The sequence below is a fragment of the Oncorhynchus kisutch genome, unplaced genomic scaffold (genome assembly GCF_002021735.2).
Source record: "Oncorhynchus kisutch isolate 150728-3 unplaced genomic scaffold, Okis_V2 scaffold2680, whole genome shotgun sequence".
Taxonomy (NCBI): Eukaryota; Metazoa; Chordata; class Actinopteri; order Salmoniformes; family Salmonidae; genus Oncorhynchus; species Oncorhynchus kisutch.
In genome coordinates this window covers 406,832-429,682 of record NW_022264625.1, presented here as the reverse complement: position 1 = coordinate 429,682, position 22,851 = coordinate 406,832, and the positions used below count along the sequence as shown (strand labels likewise).

At 42.2% G+C, this 22,851-nt stretch overlaps 2 protein-coding genes across 2 annotated transcripts in view; both read left to right on the top strand.

The window, feature by feature from the left end:
- The window catches only part of LOC116370645 (NLR family CARD domain-containing protein 3-like), a 277,910-nt gene that overhangs the window by 15,788 nt on the left and 239,271 nt on the right, over window positions 1-22,851 (top strand). The gene's annotated exons all lie outside the window — the stretch shown is intronic.
- LOC116370640 (NLR family CARD domain-containing protein 3-like) lies at window positions 12,324-14,945 on the top strand. The gene is made up of 2 exons (XM_031819841.1): window positions 12,324-12,367; window positions 13,144-14,945. The coding sequence occupies exons 1-2, from the start codon at window positions 12,331-12,333 to the stop codon at window positions 14,943-14,945; spliced, it is 1,839 nt and encodes a 612-aa protein (XP_031675701.1). The 5' UTR covers window positions 12,324-12,330.

Genomic DNA, 22,851 nt, shown 5'->3' with positions numbered 1-22,851 from the left:
TGGTCTAAAATGCGCAAACTTGACCGTTACTTTATTTCCTCATATGAAATGGAAAATAACTTTGTAGCCGACGCAGTTCCAGAATGTCTGTTGAAACTGTGTCTCATATGGAACGTTAGAACAGTGGTGGAAACAGAACTCAGTTCCAGAATGTCTGTTGAAACTGTGTCTCATATGGAACGTTAGAACAGTGGTGGAAACAGAACGCAGTTCCAGAATGTCTGTTGAAACTGTGTCTCATATGGAACGTTAGAACAGTGGTGGAAACAGAACGCAGTTCCAGAATGTCTGTTGAAACTGTGTCTCATGTGAAACGTTAGAACAGTGGTGGAAACAGAACGCAGTTCCAGAATGTCTGTTGAAACTGTGTCTCATATGGAACGTTAGAACAGTGGTGGAAACAGAACTCAGTTCCAGAATGTCTGTTGAAACTGTGTCTCATATGGAACGTTAGAACAGTGGTGGAAACAGAACTCAGTTCCAGAATGTCTGTTGAAACTGTGTCTCATATGGAACGTTAGAACAGTGGTGGAAACAGAACTCAGTTCCAGAATGTCTGTTGAAACTGTGTCTCATATGGAACGTTAGAACAGTGGTGGAAACAGAACTCAGTTCTCAAACTGGAGTAAAAGTAAAGATTCCTTCATAGAAAATGACTCAAGTTAAAGTGAAAGTCACCCAGTACAATCTTCATGGATAGCCAGGGTCACACTCCAACACTCAGACATCATTTAAAAACAAAGCATTTGTGTTTAGTGAGTCTGCCAGGTCATAGTCAGTAGGGATGATCAGGGATGTTCTCTGTTTAGTGAGTCCTCCAGATCAGAGGCAGTAGGGATGACCAGGGATGTTCTCTGTTTAGTGAGTCCTCCAGATCAGAGGCAGTAGGGATGACCAGGGATGTTCTCTGTTTAGTGAGTCCTCCAGATCAGAAGCAGTAGGGATGACCAGGGATGTTCTCTGTTTAGTGAGTCCTCCAGATCAGAGACAGTAGTGATGACCAGGGTTGTTCTCTGTTTAGTGAGTCCTCCAGATCAGAGGCAGTAGGGATGACCAGGGTTGTTCTCTGTTTAGTGAGTCCTCCAGATCAGAGGCAGTAGGGATGACCAGGGTTGTTCTCTGTTTAGTGAGTCCTCCAGATCAGAGACAGTAGTGATGACCAGGGATGTTCTCTGTTTAGTGAGTCCTCCAGATCAGAGGCAGTAGGGATGATCAGGTTTGTTCTCTTGATAAGTGAGTGAATTTTTCTGTCCTGCTAAGCATTCAAAATGTAATGAGTACTTTGGGTGTCAGGGAAAATGTACGGAGTAAAAAGTACATCATTTTCTTTCTTTTTTTCAAAACTACTGAAGTACTTTACACCACTGCATTAGAAGACAGATAAATGTGTTGACTTGACAGAAATGATGGTCTCTGTTGGAAATGTTGTGAAAAGAATCTGGCCTCAGCTATAAATATCTGGCATTACTCATCTCATATGTATATACTGTATTCTATACTATTCTACTGTATCTTAGTCTATGTATTACTCATCTCATATGTAGATACTGTATTCTATACTATTCTACTGTATCTTAGTCTATGCATTACTCATCTCATATGTATATACTGTATTCTATACTATTCTACTGTATCTTAGTCTATGTATTACTAATCTCATATGTATATACTGTATTCTATACTATTCTACTGTATCTTAGTCTATGCATTACTCTTCTCATATGTATATACTATATTCGATACTATTCTACTGTATCTTAGTCTATGTTAGTCAATGCATTACTCATCTCATATGTATATACTGCATTCTATACTGTTCTACTGTATCTTAGTCTATGCATTACTCATCTCATATGTATATACTGTATTCTGTACTATTCTACTGTATCTTAGTCTATGCATTACTCATCTCATATGTATATACTGTATTCTATACTATTCTACTGTATCTTAGTCTATGCATTACTCTTCTCATATGTATATACTATATTCGATACTATTCTACTGTATCTTAGTCTATGTTAGTCAATGCATTACTCATCTCATATGTATATACTGCATTCTATACTGTTCTACTGTACCTTAGTCGAGGCATTACTCATCTAATATGTATATACTGTATTCTATACTATTCTACTGTATCTTAGTGTATGTATTACTCATCTCATATGTATATACTGTATTCTATACTGTTCTACTGTACCTTAGTCTATGCATTACTCATCTCATATGTATATACTGTATTCTATACTATTCTACTGTATCTTAGTCTATGCATTACTCATCTCATATGTATATACTGTATTCTATACTATTCTACTGTATCTTAGTCTATGCATTACTCATCTCATATGTATATACTGTATTCTATACTATTCTACTGTATCTTAGTCTATGCATTACTCATCTCATATGTATATACTGTATTCTATACTATTCTACTGTATCTTAGTCTATGCATTACTCACCTCATATGTATATACTGTATTCTATACTATTCTACTGTATCTTAGTCTATGCATTACTCATCTCATATGTAGATACTGTATTCTATACTATTCTACTGTATCTTAGTCTATGCATTACTCATCTCATATGTATATACTATATTCTATACTGTTCTACTGTATCTTAGTCTATGTATTACTCATCTCATATGTATATACTGTATTCTATACTATTCTACTGTATCTTAGTCTATGTATTACTCATCTCATATGTATATACTGTATTCTATACTATTCTACTGTATCTTAGTGTATGCATTACTCATCTCATATGTATATACTGTATTCTATACTGTTCTACTGTATCTTAGTCTATGTATTACTCATCTCATATGTAGATACTATATTCTATACTATTCTACTGTATCTTAGTCTATGTATTACTCATCTCATATGTATATACTGTATTCTATACTATTCTACTGTATCTTAGTCTATGCATTACTCATCTCATATGTAGATACTGTATTCTATACTATTCTACTGTATCTTAGTCTATGCATTACTCATCTCATATGTATATACTGTATTCTATACTATTCTACTGTATCTTAGTCTATGCATTACTCATCTCATATGTATATACTGTATTCTATACTATTCTACTGTATCTTAGTCTATGTATTACTCATCTCATATGTATATACTGTATTCTATACTATTCTACTGTATCTTAGTCTATGTATTACTCATCTCATATGTATATACTGTATTCTATACTATTCTACTGTATCTTAGTCTATGTATTACTCATCTCATATGTATATACTGTATTCTATACTGTTCTACTGTATCTTAGTCTATGCATTACTCATCTCATATGTATATACTGTATTCTATACTATTCTACTGTATCTTAGTCTATGTATTACTCATCTCATATGTAGATACTGTATTCTATACTATTCTACTGTATCTTAGTCTATGCATTACTCATCTCATATGTATATACTGTATTCTATACTGTTCTACTGTATCTTAGTCTATGCATTACTCATCTCATATGAATATACTGTATTCTATACTGTTCTACTGTATCTTAGTCTATGTATTACTCATCTCATATGTAGATACTGTATTCTATACTATTCTACTGTATCTTAGTCTATGCATTACTCATCTCATATGTATATACTGTATTCTATACTATTCTACTGTATCTTAGTCTATGCATTACTCATCTCATATGTATATACTGTATTCTATACTATTCTACTGTATCTTAGTGTATGCATTACTCATCTCATATGTATATACTGTATTCTATACTATTCTACTGTATCTTAGTCTATGCATTACTCATCTCATATGTATATACTGTATTCTATACTATTCTACTGTATCTTAGTGTATGCATTACTCATCTCATATGTATATACTGTATTCTATACTATTCTACTGTATCTTAGTCTATGTATTACTCATCTCATATGTATATACTGTATTCTATACTATTCTACTGTATCTTAGTCTATGCATTACTCATCTCATATGTATATACTGTATTCTATACTACTGTATCTTAGTCTATGCATTACTCATCTCATATGTATATACTGTATTCTATACTATTCTACTGTATCTTAGTCTATGCTGCTCTGACATTGTGACCAATAACATTTGACTTGATTTAGATTAGGCTATATATACAACATGACCAAAAGTATGTGGACACCTGCTAGTTGAACATCTCATTCCAAAATCATAGGCATTCCTATGGAGTTGGTCCCCCCTTTGCTGTTATAACAGCCTCCATTCTTCTGGGAAGGCTTTCCAGTAGATGTTGGAACATTGCTGCAGGGACTTGCTTCCGTTCAGCCACAAGAGCATTAGGGAGGTCGGGCACTGATGTTGGGTGATTAGGCCTGGCTCGAAGTCAGCGTTCCAATTCATCCCAAAGGTGTTCGATGGGGTTGAGGTCAGGGCTCTGTGCAGGCCAGTCAAGTTCTTCCACACTGATCTCGACAAGCCATTTCTGTATGGACCTCGCTTTGTGCACGGGGACATTGTCATGCTGAAACAGGAAAGGAAAGGGCCTTCCCCAAACTGTTGCCACCAAGTTGGAAGCACAGAATCATCTAGAATGTAATTTAATACTGTAGCGTTAAGATTTATCTTCACTAGAACTAAGGAAAAACATCCCCAGACCATTATTACTCCTCCACCAAACTTTACAGTTGGCACTATGCATTCGGGCAGGTAGCGTTTTCGAGGCATCCGCCAAACCCAGAATCTTCTGTCGGACTGCCAGATGGTGAAGTGTGATTCATAACTCTAAAGAACACGTTTCCACTGCTCCACAGTCGAATGGCGGTGATCTTTACACCAATCAAGCCGATGCTTGGCATTGCACATGGTTATCTTGTATGCGGCTGCTCAGCCATGGAAACCAGTTTCATGAAGCTCCCGACGAACAGTTATTTTGCTGACGTTGCAGTTTGGAACTCGGTATTGAGTGTTGCAACCGAGGACAGACCGTTTTGATGCGCTTCCGCACTCGGTGGTTCCGTTCTGTGAACTTGTGTGGCCTACCACTTCACGGTTGAGCCGTTGTTGCTCCTAAATGTTTCCACTTCACTTCACATCCTATTTCTTCACAGTTGAGCCGTTGTAGATGTAGATTGCATGGAGGTCTGCTCGATTTTATTTATACACCTGTCAGCAACGGGTGTGGCTGAAATAGCCGAATCCACTAATTTGAAGGGATGTCCACATACTTTTGTATATATAGTGGACATTCTCTGTCCTGCTACTGGAAGGACTATAACGTTATGTGAACTGACCTGAACAGGTTTAGACTGGTCATCTATGATATGTAGGTTATATACAGTACATTCTCTGTCCTGCTACTGGTAGGACTATAACATTATGTGAACTGATCTGAACAGGTTTAGACTGGTCATCTATGATATGTAGGTTATACACAGTACATTCTCTGTCCTGCTACTGGTAGGACTATAACATTATGTGAACTGACCTGAACATGTTTAGACTGGTCATCTATGATATGTAGGCTATAGCCGAGGTATAGACCTTGATCTGCATATCACTAACAAACTGCTATTATACATTATAACCTAGCCTACTTTACATAATATAACATCTACATATCACTAACAACCCACTACTATACATTATAACCTAGTCTACTTTACATAACATAACACTAACAACCCACTACTATACATTATACCCTAGTCTACTTTACATAATATAACATATCACTAACAACCCACTACTATACATTATAACCTAGTCTACTTTACATAATATAACATATCACTAACAACCCACTACTATACATTATAACCTAGTCTACTTTACATAATATAACATATCACTAACAACCCACTACTATACATTATAACCTAGTCTACTTTACATAATATAACATATCACTAACAACCCACTACTATACATTATAACCTAGTCTACTTTACATAATATAACATCTACATATCACTAACAACCCACTACTATACATTATAACCTAGTCTACTTTACATAATATAACATATCACTAACAACCCACTACTATACATTATAACCTAGTCTACTTTACATTATATAACATCTACACATCACTAACAACCCACTACTATACATTATAACCTAGTCTACTTTACATAATATAACATCAATTACTTGATGCAAAAAAACTTTTTTGAATGGATCAATGATTTCCCCCTCAGATCAATCATGTCCGTTTTAGCCCTTCTGTCTGTATTCTCAGAAACATTTAGAAAATAATAATAATAATTATTATTATTGTTGTTGCTGTACTGTCTATAACTACCTTAACAAACAGTGACTTATTATTATTATTATTATTGTTGCTGTACTGTCTATAACTACCTTAACAAACAGTGACTTATTATTATTATTATTGTTGTTGTTGCTGTACTGTCTATAACTACCTTAACAAACAGTGACTTATTATTATTATTATTATTATTATTATTGTTGCTGTACTGTCTATAACTACCTTAACAAACAGTGACTTATTATTATTATTATTATTATTGTTGCTGTACTGTCTATAACTACCTTAACAAACAGTGACTTATTATTATTATTATTATTATTGTTGCTGTACTGTCTATAACTACCTTAACAAACAGTGACTTATTATTATTATTATTAGTTGTTGCTGTACTGTCTATAACTACCTTAACAAACAGTGACTTATTATTATTATTATTATTATTGTTGCTGTACTGTCTAGAACTACCTTAACAAACAGTGACTTATTATTATTATTGTTATTATTATTATTATTGTTGTTGTTGCTGTACTGTCTATAACTACCTAAACAAACAGTGACTTATTATTATTATTATTGTTGCTGTACTGTCTATAACTACCTTAACAAACAGTGACTTATTATTATTATTATTGTTGCTGTACTGTCTATAACTACCTTAACAAACAGTGACTTATTATTATTATTATTGTTATTATTGTTGCTGTACTGTCTATAACTACCTTAACAAACAGTGACTTATTATTATTATTATTATTATTGTTGCTGTACTGTCTATAACTACCTTAACAAACAGTGACTTATTATTATTATTATTATTATTATTGTTACTGTACTGTTTATAACTACCTTAACAAACAGTGACTTATTATTATTACAGACAGTTGCCATGGAGATGAAATGTCACAACTACATGTTCATGTGATGCATTAAATCACCTGATTGTTTCTATATGTCTGTTAGCAAATGTTTTATTTCTCCAAAGAGATCATGGATAAATGTGACCAATTGACATTCAGTAATTAGTTGTCACCATATTAACCACAACCAACATGTTGGATCTCTGTTTAGGGGTCAGTGCTCTAAAATGAGTCTCTCTGGGGAGAGAGAGGAGGGGGGCCCTGCCTCTAAAATGCATCTCTCTGGGGGACATGACACCAAAGCTAAGAGGTAAGATCACAATTTTATGAAGAATTTATTAAGTTTATTTCCAAAATAAATAGCTATCTTAAGATGAAAGCACTTACTGTAAATCACAAATCACTCTGGATAAGAGCATCTGCTAAATCAGGGGTTCTCAATCCGGGGTCTGTGGAGGTACTGCAGGGGTTCTCAATCTGGGGTCTGTGGAGGTACTGCAGGGGTTCCACGGCACCCTGACTGTACTCGTTGTAATGTACAACTCTTCACACCCGTTTAACAACTCTAAATATCTTTGGCATAGTAGGCATCAAGTCCCTTGCCAATAATGTTGCCTACAACATTGCATACAATGTTCATTTTCAGCTAACACATATTACGCCCTAGACGCCTTCAACTGCCCCATTTACAGCCATGTACAATTTAGGATTATTATTTAACAACATGATGTTGTGCTCCAAAGGGAGAACTTGAAATAACATGATGTAGATAATTAAATAATAACATGATGTAGATAATTAAATAATCAGAAGAAAAACGTGTTTGTTATTTTACACTCTTAGAACAGAAGGTTCCTTCTAGAACCAAAAAGGCTTCTATCACTTCCTTAAAATAGGAAATCAATAAAAGTTATATATATTTTTGGGTTCAGTGAAGAAGAACCTCTAGAGTTCTGATCAACAAAAGGTTCATGTTTTGAGGATGTGAACCCAGCAGCCCTCCAGTGGTCAGATCAATTCCACCTGTTTTTTCCAGCGCCCGGCCCGGGATTCGAACCAGCCACCTTTCGGTCACAGCTCCAACTCCAACCTGAGTTAATCTTCAGAAATAAGCATGAGTTAATCTGCCAAAATGAAGACAAAATGCTATGCAGACATACATGGTATCACTTGTTATACATAATTATTATACATAAATCATTGCCAAAAGCACAAGACATACTGTTGCATGTTGGTCTATATTATTTATGGATTGATCACATAGAAATATAAAAACATTATTTTTTGCTACTACAAAGCAATTACATGTGGCTCAGGAACCACTGACTCACTGCATTATTCTATAGTATTATCAAGACACCTGCTGTTAACTCTTAACTACTTAGGACACCTGCTGTTAACTCTTAACTACTTAGGACACCTGCTGTTAACTCTTAACTACTTAGGACAGCTCACGAGGAGTCCTAAATATCTGCCGACTAGGTGGGTAGGTAATTTAGGTAATGGGTAGGTAACTAGGTCATTTATACCCATAAGTGTAAAATGTCTTTATTCTCAGCACTTATACGACCAATGTTCTACTCTGAGACACTTTGTGGATATGGACCCAGATCTCAACATAATGTTATAAAAAGACATAGAATGTTTGTTTAACATAATAATAAAAAATGAATATTACCAATGTAACCCACTGTAAAGACTGGGTTCAGTTGATTGTGTTGCACTGCTAATGTCCGCGTTCTGGAACTGTCCCCGTCCCCGTACAGAACTGTCCGCGTCCACGTACAGAACTGTCCTTGTGGCGCCAAGCCGGTTACGCGCAGAGTGGACTGAGGTGATCTTGGGGAATAACGACGGAGTTTGTTACAGTGTTGAGAAGTTTATTGTTCAATTTGCATTTTTCTTTACGGTCAGGGACATTATGAGTGTAGCCAGATCCTTTTCACTCTCTAACCTTGTTTCATTTTGTGGTTCACCGGATTCGTCATCATCATCGAGACGAGGGACAGAAACGACCTGCTAGCCAGTCGGTACAGCTCGGTAAGCTAGCTAGCTACTCTACCAGCAGCATCCTAGTTATCCTAGCTAGTCGGTACAGCTCGGTAAGCTAGCTATCTACTCTACCAGCAGCATCCTAGTTATCCTAGCTAGTCGGTACAGCTCGGTAAGCTAGCTAGCTACTCTACCAGCAGCATCCTAGTTATCCTAGCTAGTCGGTACAGCTCGGTAAGCTAGCTAGCTACTCTACCAGCAGCATCCTAGTTATCCTAGCTAGTCGGTACAGCTCGGTAAGCCAGCTAGCTACTCTACCAGCAGCATCCTAGTTATCCTAGCTAGTCGGTACAGCTCGGTAAGCTAGCTAGCGCCTCAATAGCAGGTATTGAACCTCAGTTTACATTCATTATAAAAATCATCTTAATATCTGATATTGTGAGTAAACAACCGCGAGAGTGCGTCTTCCAGCCCTTCAATAAATTACATCATTCAACCCTCCCGGTTAGTAAATTTACCTCAACATCCCCCGGAGAAGGCAGAGTAACGACACGAGCCTTTTAGCGGGGCTGACAGACTGACTTACAACGCTCGCGACGCTAAATGAATTTCGTCATTAAAAATGACACACTGCTCGCGCCATTAACTAACGTCTGGAAGTCAGTTCTATTTGTGAAACTCTTCTTATGTTTCCCCATCTGAGCTCAGAGTAGATGAGAGATGTAATGTTTGTCTCTGTTGTGTTGAAGTCCAATCAAGCAGGAGAGACCAGCCTCCCCTGTTCCCAGCTGTGTGTCCATGAAGAGTGACTGGTCTATGAATCATCCTATATCCTTTAGAGAGGGAGACTCTACTGAACAAAGGTAAGAAGAACTCATGGGTCCTGGTCAGTGAGTTAAACAACACAGTCTCTAGTCATTTCTCCTCTCCCATTTTCCCATTTATTGTTGTTGTTTTCATAATCCAAAGGCTAATCATTTTGTCCATTTTCATAGTCCTAAAACAATATTAAACAAACACAACATTCCCTCCCTGTGTGTGTGTGTGTGTGTGTGTGTGTGTGTGTGTGTGTGTGTGTGTGTGTGTGTGTGTGTGTGTGTGTCTGAACTCCCTGGATGAGGAGTGGTAATCTCTATTCTGGTTGCCTAGTCACTTTTACCCCTACCTACATGTACATATTATCTCAATTATAGTCTCATTATTACCTCAACTACCTGGTACCCTGCACATTGACTCAGTACTGGTACTCCTTATAGTCTCATTATTACCTCAACTACCTGGTACCCTGCACATTGACTCAGTACTGGTTCTCCTTATAGTCTCATTATTACCTCAACTACCTGGTACCCCGCACATTGACTCAGTACTGGTACTCCTTATAGTCTCATTATTACCTCAACTACCTGGTACCCTGCACATTGACTCAGTACTGGTACTCCTTATAGTCTCATTATTACCTCAACTACCTGGTACCCTGCACATTGACTCAGTACTGGTACTCCTTATAGTCTCATTATTACCTCAACTACCTGGTACCCTGCACATTGACTCAGTACTGGTACTCCTTATAGTCTCATTATTACCTCAACTACCTGGTACCCTGCACATTGACTCAGTACTGGTTCTCCTTATAGTCTCATTATTACCTCAACTACCTGGTACCCTGCACATTGACTCAGTACTGGTACTCCTTATAGTCTCATTATTACCTCAACTACCTGGTACCCTGCACATTGACACAGTACTGATACTCCTTATAGTCTCATTATTACCTCAACTACCTGGTACCCTGCACATTGACTCAGTACTGGTACTCCTTATAGTCTCATTATTACCTCAACTACCTGGTACCCTGCACATTGACTCAGTACTGGTTCTCCTTATAGTCTCATTATTACCTCAACTACCTGGTACCCTGCACATTGACTCAGTACTGGTACTCCTTATAGTCTCATTATTACCTCAACTACCTGGTACCCTGCATACTGACTCGGTACTGGTACTCCTTATAGTCTCATTATTACCTCAACTACCTGGTACCCTGCACATTGACTCAGTACTGGTACTCCTTATAGTCTCATTATTACCTCAACTACCTGGTACCCTGCATACTGACTCAGTACTGGTTCTCCTTATAGTCTCATTATTCGCGTCAACGAGCGTCTAGAAGTCAGTTCTATTTGTGACGCAGTTCGCGCTGCATCTCATTGGTTTATAGAAGCAGATACCCACGTGCCATCACCTCATTGGTTTATAGAAGCAGGTACCCACGTGCCATCACCTCATTGGTTTATAGAAGCAGGTACATCTCATCATTTAGTTTCATTTCATTTCAACTTCTTTAAACAATAAAAGCTAATTTATGAACATTTCTGAAAATTGATAAATAGCTTTTTGGAATGAAACTCTTGTTTCCCCATCTGAGCTCAGAGTAGATGAGAGATGTAATGTTTGTCTCTGTTGTGTTGAAGTCCAATCAAGCAGAAGAGACCAGCCTCCCCTGTTCCCAGCTGTGTTTCCATGAAGAGTGACTGGTCTATGGAACTACCTATATCCTTTAGAGAGGGAGACTTTTCTACTGAACAAAGGTAAGAAGAACCCATAGGTCCTGGTCAGTGGGTTAAACAACACTGTCTCTAGTCTCCTCTCCCATTTTCCCATTTATTTTGGTTGTTTTCATAATCCATAGGCTGTGTGTGTGTGTGTGTGTGTGTGTGTGTGTGTGTGTGTGTGTGTGTGTGTGTGTGTGTGTGTGTGTGTCCTCCCTGGATGAGGAGATGTAATCTCATGTTTTGTCCACAGAAACCAACAGGGGCGATCAGAGTCAGAGATTCTCAGTGGTCAGTCTTCCCAGAGTCATCAAACAGACCTGGCCTCCATATTCAGTGTATGTGGTCCTGTTATGTACATTTGTTTTTGTTTACCTCAAGTAAAGTTGATCTGTCAATCATTCATTAATGTGTTAATGAGAAAGCATTTATTCTCTTGCTTAACTGATTTACTTTATTTATTTCAGTTGCTTGAAGAGAAAATTATGACATTTGTGAAGAACGAGCTGAAGATGTTCAAGAGGATTCTTAGTCCAGAACTCCCAGGAGGCTTTGAGAGTCAGAAGCAGGATAAGGAAGTGGTGGATGCTGAAGATGAGCAGCAGGAGAGCAGTGCCAGAGAGGGGGCTCTGAAGATCACACTGCACATCCTGAGGAAAATGAACCAGAAGGAGCTTGCTGACACACTGGAGAAATGTAAGATCTGTCTGCCTCATGTTGAATGCTGTTTTATAACATTTAAAAGCTGTAGGTAAAGTACAGCTAAAGTAGCTGTGTAACTCAATGATATTGTAGCAGCCTTAACACAACACCTAGTGACCTCATCAAGTAGCAGCAGGGATGTGTTGTGGTGATTAAATTAGAGAGAGAGAGACAACATTAATAATACCATCAATGAGGCCTCCCGGGTGGCGCAGTGGTTAAGGGTGCTGTACTGCAGCGCCAGCTGTGCCATCAGAGACTCTGGGTTCGCGCCCAGGCTCTGTCGTAACCGGCCGCGACCGGGAGGTCGTTGTCTCATTGCGCACCAGTGACTCCTGTGGCGGGCCGGGCACAGTGCGCGCTAACCAAGGTTGCCAGGTGCACGGTGTTTCCTCTGGCACATTGGTGCGGCTGGCTTCCGGGTTGGATGTGCGCTGTGTTAAGAAGCTTGGGTTGGGTTGTATATCGGCGGACGCATGACTTTCAATATTCGTCTCTCCCGAGCCCGTACGGGAGTTGTAGCGATGAGACAAGATAGTAGCTACTAACACAATTGGAATTGGGGAGAAAAAGGAGTAATTAAAAAAAATAAAAAATACCAATAATAATATGATCAGTCACACCAGTCTGTAATGCATTATGACAACATTTACACATTTATACAGTCAGTTAAGAGAATAAATTATTATAATGTACAACTTTATAACAGTCCTACAATACTGTAGACATTAAAACAGACGTAATATTAATATCCTCTGTGTTATTTCTAGATTCAGATGATCCTGCTGTGATTTGCCAACGTGAACTCAAATCTAATCTAAAGAAGAAGTTTCAATGTGTATTTGAGGGGATCGCTAAACAAGGAAACCCAACACTTCTCAATAAGATCTACACAGAGCTCTACATCACAGAGGGTGGAACAGGAGAGGTCAATAATGAACATGAGCTGAGACAGATTGAGACAACAACCAGGAAACAAGCGAAACCAGAGACTGCAATCAAATGTAACGACATCTTCAAACCCTTAACTGGACAAGACAAACCGATCAGAACTGTGCTGACAAAGGGAGTCGCTGGCATTGGAAAAACAGTCTCTGTGCAGAAGTTCATTCTGGACTGGGCTGAAGGAAAAGCAAATCAGGATGTCCAATTTGTATTTTCATTCCCTTTTCGGGAGCTGAATTTGATGAAAGAGGACAAACACACTTTGATTGAACTTCTTAATCACTTCTCAATGGAAACCAAACAATCAAGAATCTCCAACTACGACAAGTACAAAGTTCTGTTCATCTTTGATGGTCTGGATGAGTGCCGACTGCCCCTTGACTTCCAGAAGAACAAGATCTGTTGGGACGTCACAGAGTCAACCTCAGTGGATGTTCTGCTGACAAATCTCATCAAGGGAAATCTGCTTCCATCTGCCCTCCTCTGGATAACTACCCGACCTGCAGCAGCCAATAAGATCCCTTCTGGTTGTGTTGACCAGGTGACAGAGGTACGAGGGTTCAATGACCCACAGAAGGAGGAGTACTTCAGGAAGAGATTCAGTGATGAGGACCTGGCCAGCAGAATCATCTCACACATAAAGACATCAAGGAGCCTCCACATCATGTGCCACATTCCAGTCTTCTGTTGGATTTCTGCAACAGTCCTTGAACACATGTTGAAACATAAGAGAGAAGAGATGCCCAAGACTCTGACTGAGATGTACACACACCTTGTGGTGTTTCATACCAAACAGAAGAATGAAAAGTATCTTGGGAAAGAAGAGACAGGTCCACACTGGAATAAAGAGAGCATTCTGTCACTGGGAAAACTGGCTTTTCAACAGCTTGTGAAGGGCAATCTGATTTTCTATGAAGAAGACCTGAAAGAGGCTGGCATTGATGTCAATGAAGCCTCAGTGTACTCAGGATTGTGCACAGAGCTCTTTAAAGAGGAATGTGGGCTGTACCAGGACAAGGTGTACTGCTTTGTTCATCTGAGCATTCAGGAGTTTCTGGCTGCTGTATATGTGTTCCTCTCATTCATCAACAACAATCAGAATCTAATGGACAAACTGCAAACAAAGTCCAGTATCTTTTCTTCGCTGTTCAGAGACAAGCCTGAAGTTACTTTCTACAAGAGTGCTGTGGATAAAGCCTTACAAAGTGAGACGGGAAACCTGGACCTTTTCCTCCGCTTCCTTCTGGGCCTCTCACTGGAGTCCAATCAGAAGCACTTACGAGGTCTACTGACAAAGACAAGAAGCAGCTCACAGAGCCATGAAGAAACAATCGAGTACATCAAGGAGAAGATCGGGGAGGATCTCTCTCCAGAGAGGAGCATCAATCTGTTCCACTGTCTGAATGAACTGAATGACCATTCTCTAGTGGAGGAGATCCAAAGATACCTGAGATCAGGAAGTCTCTCAAACCCCAACCTGTCACCTGCACAGTGGTCAGCTCTGGTCTTTGTGTTGCTGACTTCAGAAAAGGAGCTGGATGTGTTTGACCTGAAGAAATACTCCAGATCAGAGGAAGGTCTTCTGAGGCTGCTGCCAGTGGTCAAAGCCTCCAGAGCTGCTCTGTGAGTAAATAAAATGACATATAAGAACTAATCATCAGGAAGAAATATTCAGTTTAGAGAAAAATATGAATTATAATATGTATAATATATTATTTTGAAAAACATATTGAATAAATTCATTGATGTTGACATTAGTATAACAATATGACCATACAATTCTAGGAGACGGACGATGAATCTATATGTTGTTTGAGAGAATAAACCAAATGCATCTACCATTGTCCTTCTACACTACTGGTGTTAAATTAGCAGTGTGTTTGTGAAGTCATGATGATCTCTTTGCAGGCTGTCAGGCTGTCTAGTCACAGAGGAAGGCTGTGCTTCTCTGGTCTCAGCTCTGAGGTCAAACCCCTCACACCTGAGAGAGCTGGACCTGAGTAACAATGACCTGAAGGATTCAGGAGTGAAGCTGCTCTCTGCTGGACTGGGGAATCCCCACTGCAAACTGGAGACTCTGAGGTCAGTATTCCTGTAGTTGGTCAACAAGTGAAAACTGTTCACCAGATCCAATAATATATATTGTGGACTGTATACTCAATACAATCTAAATCTGATACCTCACTGTCTAAATAGATATGGTGTGGACTGTATACTCAATACAATCTAAATCTGATTCCTCACTGTCTAAATAGATATGGTGTGGACTGTATACTCAATACAGTCTAAATCTGATACCTCACTGTCTAAATAGATATGGTGTGGACTGTATACTCAATACAGTCTAAATCTGATACCTCACTGTCTAAATAGATATGGTGTGGACTGTATACTCAATACAGTCTAAATCTGATACCTCACTGTCTAAATAGATATGGTGTGGACTGTATACTCAATACAATCTAAATCTGATACCTCACTGTCTGTCTTCTGACTGATACTGATTTTTAAACTGGTCTGGTCAGTCTACTATAATATTTGTACTAGACATGTTTCTATCTGCAGGCAATACTTTGATCATTTGTCTTTTGTTATGATGATACAATATTTTACGAATAGAAATGGAAGGTTTCAGGACACTGATGTATCTGAATATGCTGAAAAATGAATATCAGTGTGATTTTAATATGATTTGACTCTTTGCAGGTTGTCAGGCTGTCTAGTCACAGAGGAAGGCTGTGCTTCTCTGGCCTCAGCTCTGAGGTCAAACCCCTCACACCTGAGAGAGCTGGACCTGAGCTACAATCACCCAGGAGACTCAGGAGTCAGACTGCTCTCTGCTGGACTGGAGGATCCACACTGCAGACTGGAGAAACTCAAGTATGATAAACATTCTTACCATTACTTACTTAGACAAAGTGATATGTCTCCAGTGTGTGTGTGTTAGTGTCTCCAGTGTGTGTGTGTGTCACCAGTGTGTGTGTGTGTGTGTGTGTCTCCAGTGTGTGTGTGTGTCACCAGTGTGTGTGTGTGTGTTTGTGAGTGTGTGTCACCAGTGTGTGTGTGTGTGTGTGTGTGTTAGTGTCTCCAGTGTGTGTGTGTGTGTGTCTCCAGTGTGTGTGTGTGTGTGTGTCTCCAGTGTGTGTGTGTGTGTGTGTTAGTGTCTCCAGTGTGTGTGTGTGTGTGTGTGTGTCTCCAGTGTGTGTGTGTGTGTGTGTCTCCAGTGTGTGTGTGTGTGTGTCTCCAGTGTGTGTGTGTGTGTGTGTGTGTGTCTCCAGTGTGTGTGTGTGTTAGTGTCTCCAGTGTGTGTGTGTGTCACCAGTGTGTGTGTGTGTGTGTGTGTGTCTCCAGTGTCTGTGTGTGTGTGTGTGTTTGTGAGTGTGTGTCACCGGTGTGTGTGTGTGTGTCACCAGTGTGTGTGTGTGTGTGTGTGTGTGTGTTAGTATCTCCAGTGTGTGTGTGTGTCCAGTGTGTCCTGTGTGTGTGTGTGTCCAGTGTGTCCTGTGTGTGTGTGTGTCCAGTGTGTCCTGTGTGTGTCCAGTGTGTCCTGTGTGTGTGTGTGTGTGTGTGTGTGTGTGTGTGTGTGTGTGTCCAGTGTGTGTGTCCAGTGTGTGTCCAGTGTGACCTATGTGTGTGTGTGTGTCCAGTGTGTCCTATGTGTGTGTGTGTGTCCAGTGTGACCTGTGTGTGTGTGTCCTCTGTGTGTGTGTGTGAGTAACTCTGCTCTCTCTCTCTCCCACATTCTGCTCTCTCTCTCCCACACACTCTGCTCTCTCTCTGCTCTCTCTCTCCCACACATTCTGCTCTCTCTCTCCCACACACTCTGCTCTCTCTCTCCCACTCTCTCTGCTCTCTCTCTCTCTCTCCCACACTCTCTGCTCTCTCTCTGCTCTCTCTCCCATACTCTCTGCTCTCTCTCTCTGCTCTCTCTCTCTCCCACACTTTCTGCTCTCTCTCTCTCCCACAGTCTGCTCTCTCTCTGCTCTCTCTCTCTCTGCTCTCTCTCCCACACTCTGCTCTCTCTCTCCCACACTCTGCTCTCTGCTCTCTCTCTCTCTCCCACACTTTCTTCTCTCTCTATCTCTCACTTTCTCTATCGTAACAGTGGTGCAGTTTGGACAATCACCACTTGATGGCAGTGTTAAACCAGAAGTGATGAAAACAACATCACTGCAGAGAGAGAGAGAGAGTCTAATATACTGATAATACAGTAGCATTCAGAAAGTATTCAGACCCCTTGACTTTTTACACATTTTGTCATGTTACAGACTTATTCTAAAATGGATTAAATGTGTTTTTCCCCTCATCAATCTACACACAATAACCCAGAATTACAAAGCAAAAACAGTTCACTTTATGTGTGAACATTTTTATTTAAAAAAAACTTAGATATCACAGAGGGAGAGAGAGAGAGGGAGGGGAGAGAGTCAGATCAGAGGGAAAGAGAGAGATGGAGGGTAGAGAGTCAGAACAGAGGGAAAGAGAGAGAGAGAGGGGAGAGAGTCAGAACAAAGGGAAAGAGAGAGAGAGGGAGGGGAGAGAGTCAGAACAGAGGGAGGGAGGGTAGAAAGTCAGAACAGAGGGAAAGAGAGAGAGGGAGGGAGGGTGGGTAGAGAGTCAGAACAGAGTGAAAGAGAGAGAGAGGGAGGGTAGAAAGTCAGAACAGAGGGGAAGAGAGAGAGGGAGGGAGGGTAGAAAGTCAGAACAGAGGGAAAGAGAGAGAGGGAGGGAGGGTAGAAAGTCAGAACAGAGGGGAAGAGAGAGAGAGGGAGGGGAGAGAGTCAGAACAGAGGGAAAGAGAGAGAGAGAGGGAGGGTAGAGAGTCAGAACAGAGGGAAAGAGAGAGAGAGGGAGGGTAAAGAGTCAGAACAGAGGGAAAGAGAGAGAGAGGGAGAGTAGCGAGTCAGAACAGAGGGAGGGTAGAGAGTCAGAACAGAGGGAACGAGAGAGAGGGAGGGTAGAGAGTCAGAACAGAGGGAGGGTAGAGAGTCAGAACAGAGGGAAAGAGAGAGGGAGGGTAGAGAGTCAGAACAGAGGGAGAGAGAGAGGGAGGGTAGAGAGTCAGAACAGAGGGAAAGAGAGAGAGAGGGAGGGGAGAGAGTCAGAACAGAGGGAAAGAGAGAGAGGGAGGGTAGAGAGTCAGAACAGAGGGAGGGTAGAGAGTCAGAACAGATTGAAAGAGAGAGAGGGAGGGTAGAGAGTCAGAACAGATGGAGGGTAGAGAGTCAGAACAGAGGGAAAGAGAGAGGGAGGGTAGAGAGTCAGAACAGAGGGGGAGAGAGAGAGAGAGGGAGGGTAGAGAGTCAGAACAGAGGGAAAGAGAGAGAGAGGGAGGGGAGAGAGTCAGAACAGAGGGAAAGAGAGAGAGGGAGGGTAGAGAGTCAGAACAGAGGGAAAGAGAGAGAGGGAATGGAGAGACTCAGAACAGAGGGAAGGAGAGAGAGAGAGGGAGAGTAGAGAGTCAGAACAGAGGGAAAGAGAGAGAGGGAGGGGAGAGAGTCAGAACAGAGGGAAGGAGAGAGAGAGAGAGAGGGAGAGTAGAGAGTCAGAACAGAGGGAAAGGGAGAGTCAGAACAGAGGGAAAGAGAGAGAGAGGGAGGGTAGAGAGTCAGAACAGAGGGAAAGAGAGAGAGAGAGAGGGAGGGTAGAGAGTCAGAACAGGGGGAAAGAGAGAGAGGGAGGGGAGAGAGTCAGAACAGAGGGAAAGAGAGAGAGGGAGGGGAGAGAGTCAGAACAGAGGGAGGGGAGAGAGTCAGAACAGAGGGAAGGAGAGAGAGAGAGGGAGGGTAGAGAGTCAGAACAGAGGGAAGGAGAGAGAGAGAGGGAGAGTAGCGAGTCAGAACAGAGGGAGGGTAGAGAGTCAGAACAGAGGGAACGAGAGAGAGGGAGGGTAGAGAGTCAGAACAGAGGGAGGGTAGAGAGTCAGAACAGAGGGAAAGAGAGAGGGAGGGTAGAGAGTCAGAACAGAGGGAGAGAGAGAGGGAGGGTAGAGAGTCAGAACAGAGGGAAAGAGAGAGAGGGAGGGTAGAGAGTCAGAACAGAGGGAGGGTAGAGAGTCAGAACAGATTGAAAGAGAGAGAGGGAGGGTAGAGAGTCAGAACAGATGGAGGGTAGAGAGTCAGAACAGAGGGAAAGAGAGAGGGAGGGTAGAGAGTCAGAACAGAGGGGGAGAGAGAGAGAGAGGGAGGGTAGAGAGTCAGAACAGAGGGAAAGAGAGAGAGAGGGAGGGGAGAGAGTCAGAACAGAGGGAAAGAGAGAGAGGGAGGGTAGAGAGTCAGAACAGAGGGAAAGAGAGAGAGGGAATGGAGAGACTCAGAACAGAGGGAAGGAGAGAGAGGGAATGGAGAGACTCAGAACAGAGGGAAGGAGAGAGAGAGAGGGAGAGTAGAGAGTCAGAACAGAGGGAAAGAGAGAGAGGGAGGGGAGAGAGTCAGAACAGAGGGAAGGAGAGAGAGAGAGAGGGAGAGTAGAGAGTCAGAACAGAGTGAAAGAGAGAGAGAGGGAGGGTAGAAAGTCAGAACAGAGGGGAAGAGAGAGAGGGAGGGAGGGTAGAAAGTCAGAACAGAGGGAAAGAGAGAGAGGGAGGGAGGGTAGAAAGTCAGAACAGAGGGGAAGAGAGAGAGAGGGAGGGGAGAGAGTCAGAACAGAGGGAAAGAGAGAGAGAGAGGGAGGGTAGAGAGTCAGAACAGAGGGAAAGAGAGAGAGAGGGAGGGTAAAGAGTCAGAACAGAGGGAAAGAGAGAGAGAGGGAGAGTAGCGAGTCAGAACAGAGGGAGGGTAGAGAGTCAGAACAGAGGGAACGAGAGAGAGGGAGGGTAGAGAGTCAGAACAGAGGGAGGGTAGAGAGTCAGAACAGAGGGAAAGAGAGAGGGAGGGTAGAGAGTCAGAACAGAGGGAGAGAGAGAGGGAGGGTAGAGAGTCAGAACAGAGGGAAAGAGAGAGAGAGGGAGGGGAGAGAGTCAGAACAGAGGGAAAGAGAGAGAGGGAGGGTAGAGAGTCAGAACAGAGGGAGGGTAGAGAGTCAGAACAGATTGAAAGAGAGAGAGGGAGGGTAGAGAGTCAGAACAGATGGAGGGTAGAGAGTCAGAACAGAGGGAAAGAGAGAGGGAGGGTAGAGAGTCAGAACAGAGGGGGAGAGAGAGAGAGAGGGAGGGTAGAGAGTCAGAACAGAGGGAAAGAGAGAGAGAGGGAGGGGAGAGAGTCAGAACAGAGGGAAAGAGAGAGAGGGAGGGTAGAGAGTCAGAACAGAGGGAAAGAGAGAGAGGGAATGGAGAGACTCAGAACAGAGGGAAGGAGAGAGAGAGAGGGAGAGTAGAGAGTCAGAACAGAGGGAAAGAGAGAGAGGGAGGGGAGAGAGTCAGAACAGAGGGAAGGAGAGAGAGAGAGAGGGAGAGTAGAGAGTCAGAACAGAGGGAAAGGGAGAGTCAGAACAGAGGGAAAGAGAGAGAGAGGGAGGGTAGAGAGTCAGAACAGAGGGAAAGAGAGAGAGAGAGGGAGGGTAGAGAGTCAGAACAGGGGAAAGAGAGAGAGGGAGGGGAGAGAGTCAGAACAGAGGGAAAGAGAGAGAGGGAGGGGAGAGAGTCAGAACAGAGGGAGGGGAGAGAGTCAGAACAGAGGGAAGGAGAGAGAGAGAGGGAGGGTAGAGAGTCAGAACAGAGGGAAGGAGAGAGAGAGAGGGAGAGTAGCGAGTCAGAACAGAGGGAGGGTAGAGAGTCAGAACAGAGGGAACGAGAGAGAGGGAGGGTAGAGAGTCAGAACAGAGGGAGGGTAGAGAGTCAGAACAGAGGGAAAGAGAGAGGGAGGGTAGAGAGTCAGAACAGAGGGAGAGAGAGAGGGAGGGTAGAGAGTCAGAACAGAGGGAAAGAGAGAGAGAGGGAGGGGAGAGAGTCAGAACAGAGGGAAAGAGAGAGAGGGAGGGTAGAGAGTCAGAACAGAGGGAGGGTAGAGAGTCAGAACAGATTGAAAGAGAGAGAGGGAGGGTAGAGAGTCAGAACAGATGGAGGGTAGAGAGTCAGAACAGAGGGAAAGAGAGAGGGAGGGTAGAGAGTCAGAACAGAGGGGGAGAGAGAGAGAGAGGGAGGGTAGAGAGTCAGAACAGAGGGAAAGAGAGAGAGAGGGAGGGGAGAGAGTCAGAACAGAGGGAAAGAGAGAGAGGGAGGGTAGAGAGTCAGAACAGAGGGAAAGAGAGAGAGGGAATGGAGAGACTCAGAACAGAGGGAAGGAGAGAGAGAGAGGGAGAGTAGAGAGTCAGAACAGAGGGAAAGAGAGAGAGGGAGGGGAGAGAGTCAGAACAGAGGGAAGGAGAGAGAGAGAGAGGGAGAGTAGAGAGTCAGAACAGAGGGAAAGAGAGAGAGAGGGAGGGTAGAGAGTCAGAACAGAGGGAAAGAGAGAGAGAGAGGGAGGGTAGAGAGTCAGAACAGGGGGAAAGAGAGAGAGGGAGGGGAGAGAGTCAGAACAGAGGGAAAGAGAGAGAGGGAGGGGAGAGAGTCAGAACAGAGGGAGGGGAGAGAGTCAGAACAGAGGGAAGGAGAGAGAGAGAGGGAGGGTAGAGAGTCAGAACAGAGGAAGGAGAGAGAGAGAGGGAGAGTAGAGAGTCAGAACAGAGGGAAAGAGAGAGTCAGAACAGAGGGAAAGAGAGAGAGGGAGGGTAGAGAGTCAGAACAGAGGGAAAGAGAGAGAGAGAGGGAGGGTAGAGAGTCAGAACAGGGGGAAAGAGAGAGAGGGAGGGGAAAGAGTCAGAACAGAGGGAAAGAGAGAGAGAGGGAGGGTAGAGAGTCAGAACAGAGGGAAAGAGAGAGAGGGAGGGTAGAGAGTCAGAACAGAGGGAAAGAGAGAGATGGAGGGTAGATGTGTGGAATTTGCTTTATGTTTGGTAATTGGGGGCCTTTGAGCCCTGATGGGCTGGGTGACATCAGTGACTCTCTGAGAGATATGAGCTGCTGAGGAGAGCAAGAGAGAGAGAGAGAGAAGGAGGGAGAGATTAGTCAGCAGAAATGATTCAGGACGACGTTCGTCTTTAAATGTACTTCTTCATTTCTCTCTTTCCCTACTGAGGAAGATAAAGGACAGACACACAGACAGACAGACAGACACGAGGGCTAGGTAATCAGGTATTCCTCCCAAGGTGTGTATATTGATTTTAGTTCCCTTCTCATTAACTAGCTACTGACAGTGACCAGAGATGGCTAGATTGAGCTAGAGGGGTGTGTGTGTGTGTGCGTGCAAGCGTGTGTTTTTGTGAGAGAGTTAACAGGACTTTCAATAAGAATGACACACACAGCTCTGATTCCATTTTCTGCTTTGTGTTTCAATGAGGTCTTAGTGGAATAGTGACTCTCTGAGAGATACGAGTTGCTGTGTAAACTTTTGTTATTGACCAAATACGTATTTTCCACCATAATTTGCAAATAAATAAATAAAAAATGTGATTTTCTGGATTTTGTTTCCTAATTTTGTCTGTCATAGTTGAAGTGTACCTATGATGAAAATTACAGGCCTCTCGCATCTTTTTAAGTGGGAGAACTTGCACAATTG

What these genes read in the sequence shown, in the direction of transcription:
- LOC116370640 (XM_031819841.1), top strand. Translation starts at nt 12,331, where the DNA reads ATGAACCAGAAGGAGCTTGCTGACACACTGGAGAAAT. An exon ending in TGCTGACACACTGGAGAAAT is followed by an intron (nt 12,368 to 13,143) that starts GTAAGATCTGTC and finishes TGTTATTTCTAG; the next exon opens with ATTCAGATGATCCTGCTGTG.